Source organism: Abramis brama (assembly GCF_963993115.1).
Source record: "Abramis brama genome assembly, chromosome: 4".
Taxonomy (NCBI): Eukaryota; Metazoa; Chordata; class Actinopteri; order Cypriniformes; family Leuciscidae; genus Abramis; species Abramis brama.
Window position 1 is genome coordinate 15,933,717 of NC_139966.1, and position 10,187 is coordinate 15,943,903.

Genomic DNA, 10,187 nt, shown 5'->3' on the forward strand with positions numbered 1-10,187 from the left:
TCGATGCTGCGTCTTGGTGTTGAAAGTAGAGATGCACGGTTGGCGGTTACAGCCGCGGATAAACCGCGGATCGGGCGGATGACGTGACGAAAAATAATATTTTAATTAAATTCGGGCGGGTGGTGGGCGGGTGGCGGGCGGTTGAACCAATCAAATGAACCAATCAAATGAAAAATATATGTATACATTCAGCGAATGGCGAGCGGGTGCGGTTTTGAAAATTGGTCAAAAACGTTGGTGCGGATGGATGGCGGACAGATGATGAGTTTTGTGATGCGGTTGAAATAATAGCCCATCCGCGCATCTCTAGTTGAAACTATGGGGAACGGCATTAACATGACCGGTGTCTGAGGTGTGTAACCTCACATCAAAATTCATTGGCGGATGGCAGTACATGACGTCACATGCCCCTGAATACAAAAAAGCTTAAGTGGATTCTCATAACCTGTAACTTAAACACCTCTGATTGGCCATTACTGTCAACAGACATGCCAGTGATTGGCTACAATACTCAACGCTGCAAAATCACATTGTAAACAGACACATTTTCAGCGATTGATGTGCCAGGATGGATCCCATGAGATGGGCCGGCCTTGAACAAACCAAGCAAAATCTAAATCTTTTCTCATCTGAGCATGAGTGATACCTTTCAACAATGAGATCCTGTTGATGCTTTGACACTGTCAGTCCAAATCTGATAATTTGTTTCTCCAATCAGAATCTGATCTAAATGATTGCCTGTAAACACTGTGTATCGCAAATGTTCGGATCTGATTTGTGAGTCCCGTCGCAGTCTTTAGTTTTCTGCATTGGTTTCTATGCCAATGAAATTGCATTAGGAGGGATACACCGAAAAACCACAACAGCAACAATAAAATGGTTTGTAATGCAGATGGTGTGTCATTTACATTATGACAATGTGTAGTCGCCGCGCTGGACTACTGTATCATAAACGTAGGAGGCTGGTATGACTGGCTTTTTTCCGTGCTGTCGTCTCCGCCGGTATCAAAATTCAACACGTCTCCATTATATTGTCATTTTCAGATCTTCGCTACAACACAATCTTGTTTCTGCAGCGTTTTTCAGCATGTTTCCTATAACAATGTCTGATGTTTACGTGGCGTGAGAAAGTAACAAACCACGTGCAATCTGATCAGAGCAGTCAGACTAAAACGAATTTCCAGAAATTAGATATCAATAGGATTTCGAACCACATATGAATGTAGCTCAAAATGTGATTTTTATTTTTTGCTGTTCACACTTGCTAAATATGATCAGATTCCATTCAGATATGCACTAAAAAGTCTGAACGAGGCTTTTGTGACTCATGGCTCTTGTAGTAGTGTGCAACTAAGGCCTAGTCCACCCGGACACGGGTATTTTTATAACCAGAGTTTTTCCTCCTGCGTTTTAAAAAAAAATCCCGTCCACACATGCTCGGTTTAAAAGAAATCTCCGTCTAAATGAAAACGCAAAAACACGCTATCAAGCGCTGTCAAGAGCATGCCACACCAGCAGGCGGGCGATATAACCCTAATCGTAAAGTCACGTTGGCCAATCAGAAGCCTGAATCAGAAGCAAAAACCCCGGTTTTACTGTCTACACGACAACACTGCAACCGGCGTTTCTGAAAATCCTCACCCTGGCAGGGGTTTTCAAAAATGTTCGGTTTCAGTGACCTGATACTGCGTTTCCGTGTGGATGAACGGCCGAACCGCGTAAAAAAAGTCACGGTTATAAAAATACCCGTGTCCGTGTGGACAAAGCCTAAGATGATGTCAGAAAAACCTTAGAAGAACAGCTGAGATTTATTTGCAGTTAATCAAGTTAAGTCAGTTAAGGTGAAGTCAGGTGTGTACTATTTCCCATGAGCTTGATGATCAGTTAATTCTGAGCAGCCACATTTTTATTATTTTTCTATAAAATGTAACTTTTGTGTCATTTTAAGTGGCATTGCAAAGGTTGTAATTATTACGTTCTCCACACAGATAGGCTTAGCTGGGACTTCTTGCTGTGAAGCGACGGTGCTATCCACTGAGTCACTGTGGCACCCATGATCATTAGACATGGTTAGTAAATAAGTCTTTCTCTCTGGGCGGATGTTGGGAGTGAGTGGGTGAGGTGGCATGTGGGTGAGACTGCTGCGAGTCTCTAGTCTTTCATTTCAAACTTTCTTTTCTCTTTGTGATTGATTTTAATGTGCTTTTGAAGTATATTTTGAGTAGTTTAAGTTTAGTTTTAGAGAAAAGAGATTTTTATTTATTTAAATAAGCTTAGAAGTTGAGGATGATGGTGTTCAAATTGATATTCAAACTGATGCTTCCTCTTTTACTCGCTCCTCTGTCTTGGCCCAGAAATTGATTGAAGCTAGCCACTCTCAATTCTCTAATTGTACCAAGGAGGTATAAAAAAATAAGGAGAGAGGAAGTTTTAATAGGAGTTATGAGCTAGAATACACGAATAACCCACATACATCAAAATGCCCCACTTGGCGAGTATTCAAGTAAAAACAATCTGTTATGTCTTTAGTGAATTGTTAGAAGTAGGGATGTTCTGAAACCGATACTTTCATTTTTAGTCATTGCCGATACTGAGTACCTGTATTTTCATTACATCTTTAAATATTGGGCAGAGAAACAAAAAGAATATGAATCAAATTATTTGACTTTAGCGGCTTGTGTGTGAACAAGTAAGCTTATCACTTAGCAAATAGCAAATCTGCTGTTCATATTATTGCTCTATCATTCTTAATCTTTACCCATACGAAATGTAGAATTGAAAATAATCCAAGATATTTTAAATGAACAAAGACATTTGCTTGACTGTTTTTCTACCCCCTCTTTCTATCACAAGGACCATTTGGAGTTCCTAAAGGCACAGAGGGGCTGGTAGTGATCTAGGCTGGCAGGCCAAATGTGTGTACTTTGGGGGTTGATGAATTGTCACACCTTTAGTACAGTGGTGGAAGTGTAATTATCTGATTGGTCAGTTTGAATGCCTCACATCTGGGTTTTAGTCACATGGTCAAGGAAAGGATAAAACAAGATTGTAACTGTTGCTCTGCCTCTTTGATGCTCTGGCTCTCTTCTTCTCTGGGTCCCTTTCTTGGGTCTCTCTCTCTCTCTCTCTCTCTCTCAGGTAACATTTTTCATATATGCTGGGTACAATTAATAATATAAGTTATCATCATTAACCATAACCATATTTTGTCATTAAACCTTTTCAATTGCAACTAATGTGCTAACTAGTTTTGATTTGGTATTGACTTTGAAGTGCTACATATTGCAATACAATATCGTCACTATCTATAGCAACGCTCTCCCACAAATATTAAGCTATTGTAACTGCACTTATTTCCGTCGTTGGTATATGTGGCAGTGGGTGGTATAGACAAGAAATGTGCAGTTTTCTACCATCTTGCCAATAACGTTTCTTTTGTCATTCGGCAGTTCTTGCAGCTTGAACCACTGCAGGAATTCCACCCTTACAGAAACAAAAATATATTGCAATATACTAGAATTTATATTGCAATACATTAGAAAATATATTTCAATGTATCAGAAACTTCCTCATATATTTGAAAATATATAGCAATATATGGATGGACAACCTATTGCTATATATTGATTCATATATTAAAATACATTGATATACAAACAAAACTGTATTACATTATTGTATGTATGTTTATTGAAACAAAGTATTTTTTTATGAGTTAAGCAAGCTCATGCATAGGTTTACAGAGAGGTTGATTAACAATAGTCCAAATCAAATTTTTGCATGACATTCATTATATTTTATATTATATAGCCATATGGATGGACCATATATGGCTATGTATTGATTCATATATTGTAAAATGTAGATGAGAGTATTATAAATTAAATTATCATTAACAGCAGCAATTACAGCATTTTTTTTTAGTCCACTTTTTATTCCCCCACATGACATTTCATCCTCAACATTTTATTCCTCCACATATTATTTCATCATCAACATGACATTTCAGTCCTCCACACTGCAACGTGGAGGTATACATGCATAATGTGGCAGATCAGCTAACATACATTTCCTGTTGAATTGCATCACATCAAAATTTTCATTACTCTAGTGAACTGCTCTGAGTAATACAGTTCCCTTTCGTGGTCACTCCGAGTTACGTCGGATGACGACGAATGGGGTTTCGCTTAGAAAGCCTCTCACCTTCGAGTATACAAAACGAGCCAATGGCAATGAAATGCCATGGGTCTGCGGAATTTGCATAGCGTAAGTCCGCCCCACGTCGTGGGTATATAAGGAAGTACGCTGGCAACATGCAGATATGTTTTTGCTTCGGAGCCGAGAGTTCTCTTCACTCCTACAAGCCATTCTGAATCATCTTCATTCTACGAGACGAGCGGCTCTTCAGTGTGTTTGTGTGATGGCGCGTTCCAGCGAGATCGCATTGCCTGCTGCTGTTTTGTGCAGTGATCTGCCGACAGTGAGTGTGTTTCTCCCTGGGCGCTTCAGCACTCTGCTGAGCTTTTTTCCTCTCTAAAAGAGCTGCACGCGGCACGTCTTTTTCAAGACGGTTCGCCCGTGTATTTACTGGATGTGGGTGCGTGATTCATTCAACGGTCACGAGCACTGTTTCGCGTGTTGGGCTTAATCACGCTCGGCAGCGCTCGTGGATGAGTCATGTTTTCATTGCGGGAACATGACCATCGCGATGTTTATAGATCGAGACTCAATGATCTCAGTGTGGGTAGAGTCCCCTCTGCCACACCCCAATCTATCTCTTCCTAAAAAACGGGATACTTTGGCTGGTGGCCAGGGTGATCTGAGGGTTACAGTGTGGTACAAAAAAAAAAAAAAAAACACGCCCCCCTCCACATCGCAAACCGTAGGGCTTCCGTGTGTGCCTGGTTCCTCTCGGGGACCCAGTGTTTCATTCGGGGCTCCAGCAGATGGTGTCATGTCACTCACAGCATCACAAGGCGGGCTTGATTCCTCTGGAAATGAGGATTCGACTACGTTGCCTCCCTTAGGAGTGTCGGCGTTAGTCGAGTCAGATCCAGAGCTGATGGCTATGCTTTCCCGGGCAGCTGAAAGCATCGGTTGGAGTGGCGCCGCCCTCCCCCCGAGCGCTGTAGGCTTTCCCGGATGTGCATCAGGATGCTTCCGGCCCGCGGGAGTCCACGTGACTTTTCGCGGCCCGCAGGCGTCCTCCGCCTTCGCTGCCCTTGATCGTGAGGCGATCTTGGTCTGTATGTTCTCTGTCACTATTGTGACACAGGCATGCAGTCCTGTGTGTCGCCTTCGCCTTCGAGGCAGTGCTGACTCAGGAGTTCTGTCAGAACCGGCCGCAGTGGAACGCTAGTCCTTCCCTGGCCAACACTGACAGAACGCGGAAACTCGACCACGCCCCCTTGCAGGGACGCTATGCCTCCCATGCCCGGCCTGGTCGTTCCGCCGCGCACACTACTGACCTCGCTCTCGGGCGACATCGGTACCTGCGTGATCCTGGGCCAGGTGGTGTCCACTAGAGTGGTCCAGACATGGGCTTAGCCAGGTTGATGTGAGGGGGTCTGAGAATTCATTTTCTCAGCTCCCCCAGGTCCCAGGCTGGGCTCTTCAGCGGGGTGGCTTCGGCCACCAGAAGCAGACTCAGGTTCGTCTGCACTGATGGTCATCCATCCGTGTGGTCTCCTTAGTCTGCTTCCCGCCAAGGACATCTCCATGCGGCTCCTCCCCTCGGGCCTTCACCGGGGAGTCCGCTTCACTATGGTCGGTGGCAATGCCCCTTTCATGAGAGCGGAGGTCGCCACCCTACTGGCGAAGGGTGCGATCGAGACTGTCCCTCCAGCTGAAATTAAGTCCGGCTTCTACAGCCCTTACTTCATTGTACCAAAGAAATCCGGTGGGTTAAGGCCAATTCTCGACCTGCGCGTCTTGAACCCCTTCACAGGCTGCCGTTCAAGATGCTCACGGCCAAACGCATCCTCCAATGCGTGCGGCCGCAGGATTGGTTTGCAGCGATCGACCTGAAGGACGCCTACTTCCATGTCTCCATCTTATCTCGACACAGACCGTTCCTACGGTTTGCTTTCGAGGGGCGGGCATACCAGTACGCGGTTCTCCCATTCGGGCTAGCCCTGTCTCCTCGCGTCTTCACGAAGGTCGTCGAGGCAGCCCTTGTTCCTCTACGGGAACATGGGGTTCGCATCCTGAATTATCTCGACGACTGGCTGTAGCTCACTCTCGAGATCAGGTTTGCGAACACAGGGACCTAGTGCTCCGGCACCTAGCTCGTCTGGGCCTTCGGGACAACTGGGAGAAGAGCAAACACTGCCCCGTGCAGAGGATCTCTTTTCTCGGAATGGAAATCGACTCGGTCGCCATGTGCGCGCAGCTTACGAGCGAGCGCGCGCAGTCACTGCTGACTTGCCTTCGTCAGTTCGAGTGCAAGAATGCGGTTCCACTGAAACTTTTTCAGAGGCTCCTGGGGCATGTGGCATCCGCAGCCGCAGTAACGCCGCTCGGATTGCTTCATATGAGACCGCTTCAGCTTTGGCTTCGCGATCGAGTCCCGAGGTGGGTATGGCAACACGGCACGCTCCGAGTCCCAGTGACTCCGACCTGCCATCAGATCTTCACCCCGTGGACGAACCTCAGTTTTCTTCGGGCCGGAGTGCCCTTAGAACGAGTTTCCAGGCATTTGTTGTATCAACAGATGCCTCCACCACGGGCTGGGAGGCCAATGTGCAATGGACATGCTGCCGTGGACTCCTGGACAGGACCCCAGCGCCTTTGGCATGTCAATTGCCTCGAGTTGCTGGCTGTACGTCTCGCCCTGCACCGCTTCTGTGCGTTGCTCAGGGGTCGACACGTACTAGTCCGATCAGACAATACCGCAACAGTAGCGTACATAAACCATCAAGGTGGTCTACGCTCCCGCCGTATGTCGCAACTCGCTTGCCACCTCCTCTTTTGGAGTCAGAAGCATCTGAGGTCGCTTCGAGCCATTTATATCCCGGGAGACCTGAACCAGGCGGCCGACGAGCTGTCTCGGCTTCAGCCTCTCGCTGGAGAATGGAGACTCCATCCCCAGACGGTCCAGCTGATTTGGGATCAGTTCGGGGTCACACAGGTAGATCCGTTTGCCTCCCAAGACTCGTCCCACTGCGACCTGTATTATTCCCTGACCGAGGGCACCCTCGACACGGATGCACTGGCACACAGCTGGCCGCGGGGCCTACGCAAGTATGCGTTTCACCCAGTGAGCCTCCTTGCGCAGACTTTGCGCAAGATCAGGGAGGACGAGGAGCAGGTCATTTTGGTTGCCCCGTATTGGCACAACCGCACCTGGTTCTCAGAACTAGTTCTCCTCGCGACAGCACCTCCCTGGCCAATTCCCCTGAGGAAGGACTTGCTTTCTCAGGGACGGGGCACCCTATGGCACCTTCGTCCCGATCTTTGGAACCTCCACGTGTGGTTCCTGGACGGGAAGAGGCAGGTTTGAGTACCCTACCACCAGCGGTGGTGGCTACCATCACTTCCGCTAGAGCATCGTCCACGAGACATGCCTACGCGTTGAAGTGGAACCTCTTCGTCAACTGGTGTTCTTCTAAAAATCAAGAACCCACGAAATGCCCGATCAGTGTCGTGCTTTCCTTCCTGCAAGAAGGGTTGGAGCGAAGGCTGTCTCCCTCCACCCTGAAAGTGTATGTTGCCGCCATTGCCGCACATCACGACGCAGTTGATGGTAAGTCTCTGGGAAAGCACGACCTGATCATCAGGTTCCTGAGGGGAGCGAGGAGACTGAATCCTCCTCATCCTCCCCTCGTACCCTCTTGGGACATCTCAGTGGTTTTAACTGCCCTGCAGAGTGCTCCCTTTGAGCCTCTGCAATCAGTGGAGCTTAAGTTCCTGTCAATGAAGACAGCGCTCCTGGTTGCATTGGCCTCCATCAAGAGGGTAGGGGACCTGCAGGCATTTTCGGTTGACGAAGCGTGCCTGGAATTTGGACCGGCTAACTCTCACGTGATCCTGAGACCCCGGCCTGGATATGTGCCCAAGGTTCCCACCACTCCCTTTCGAGACCAGGTGGTGAACCTGCAAGCGCTGCCCTTGGAGGAGGCAGACCCAGCCTTGGCACTGCTCTGTCCAGTACGCGCACTCCGTGCTTACGTAGACAGAACGCATTGTTTCAGGACCTCAGATCAGCTCTTTGTCTGTCATGGTGGGAAGCTGAAGGGAAAGGCTCTCTCCAAGCAAAGGTTGTCTCACTGGATAGTGGACGCCATTGCTTTGGCATACCAGCAGCAAGGTCGACCATGCCCCCTTGGTGTGACAGCCCACTCCACTCGAGCGCCTCGCTAACAGACATCTGTAGAGCTGCAGGCTGGGCGACACCTAACACATTCGCAAGATTCTATAATCTCCGAGTGGAGCCAGTTTCTTCTCATGTACTCGCTTCAACTAGCCGGTACTAGATTCTGCTCAGGTGTCTTCGCTTGCTTGCCATTCCTCTCTACCGACGGGATACGTGCGATATTTCCTCAGGTGAGCCTAATAAGCCCTGAGTCTCCTCCAGCACTGTCGACGTCAACGCCAGAGTTATGCCACTGGCAGCTTTCGCGTTTGGCTAGGTGCCTCCATGTGCATGGTTCCCCCTCTGGGCGACCCCCACATGTGTATTTCCACTGTAAGCCAGCCTCTCTGAGCATGTGTCTTTCCCTTGGCAAGCCACCTTGCCACCCCTGGGGTTGAAATATTCCACCTGCGCCTGGACACCCCAGTGATTCTCCATATGTAGCCCTTCGGGGTCATATGTGTATTCCAAGTCTCCCCCTTCGGGTTGGGCATGATTGCATATTTCCACTGAGATATGCTTCCCAGTGTACCTTGGTATTCCTGTGTTAAGTAGGACTCCTTCGTCCATGCTAGTCTCACGACAGGGAGCTCAGACTTACGCAGGGCACTGGAAGACAGCCGAGGTGGCGTGATTAGACTGGGGACCCCATTCGTCGTCATCCGACGTAACTCGGAGTGACCACGAAAGGGAACGTCTCGGTTATGTATGTAACCCTCATTCCCTGAGTAGGGAATGGAGAAATGGAACCCTAACAGTTCCATTTCCCTTTGGAACTTGTTCACTAGGATATAGGCAGAGGCTGCACCCATAATGACCATTAAATTGGGTCATGTTTTGCAGAATGGGCCTGGCAACTGAATCACACATCATAACAGCTGCTATCACTCTACAATGATTCACAATGTTGTTGCTGTGTAACTTGAAGCCAACAGTTGACAATGACTGACACTCTTTTGTGAATGGTTTTAAAAATGTTTTAACATTTGGCTTTTTAGTACCAAACCATAGGCCAAAAAGTAAAACATTCTCTTTACGGACATAATAAGGAAGCTCGTTTACCATCCCTTGTAATGGCCAAATTCCATACTGGGATGATTTGAATACTGGAACTTTGAAGACACGAAAATCAGATGTGAGATCATTGTACTGTTAAAATTACTTACTGTAATGTCATCAACATCATGTGCATTTTCAGATCTGTTGTCAGAGGAATCCTGATCCAGGTTCTGCTGTCTAAGAATAAAGTCTTAGAGGAAGTGCTTTCAGTGAAATAGTCAAATACAGAAAACAGTAGATTAGTAGTAGATATTAGTTGATTACTTACAGTAATCCCACCACCATCATGTGCGTCTTCTGAGCCACTGTCAGAGTCGTGGTCAGAGGAATCGTGGTTCTGTTGTGTAAGAATAGCAATTGCAATTGGGTTAATGTTATCTGATTTGTCCTTACCCAATTCAGACAACAAAACTTTGCTTTTACTGATATTTACTGAGAAGCACAAAAAAAAAAAAAAAACACAACATTTTGGAATATTTTTAAAAATGGAAATATAGTCTTTTGGAAAAGAGCTCTTCATATATATATATATATATATATATGTGTGTATATATATATTCTGCTGGTGTATGTTTGATATGCATTATAATTAGGCTGTATTTCATATATCAATATTTAATAAATCCTAGCAAAAAATGTACTCCAAGGAACTCTCTTAAAAAAGGGAGGGCGATAAGTGTCCAATGCTGACCGCCTGCTAAGTGGATGGCAAGATAAGATTTTTCCACCAAATGCCTCAAATGGAGGGCTTTCCAATTATCCCACTCAACATTTG

At 46.7% G+C, this 10,187-nt stretch overlaps 1 protein-coding gene across 1 annotated transcript in view; it reads right to left on the reverse strand.

Annotated features, from left to right (window-relative positions):
• Positions 1-9,857, reverse strand: part of LOC311082023 (uncharacterized protein) — a 29,334-nt gene extending 19,477 nt beyond the window's left edge. The window contains exons 1-2 of the mRNA XM_084112768.1: positions 9,681-9,857; positions 9,520-9,589 (exon numbers count right to left, since the gene is read on the reverse strand). Coding sequence (XP_083968894.1) covers positions 9,520-9,589; positions 9,681-9,700 — 90 coding nt within the window. The 5' untranslated portion in view covers positions 9,701-9,857. The remainder of the gene's footprint in view (positions 1-9,519; positions 9,590-9,680) is intronic.
• Between the last annotated feature and the right edge of the window lie 330 nt (positions 9,858-10,187).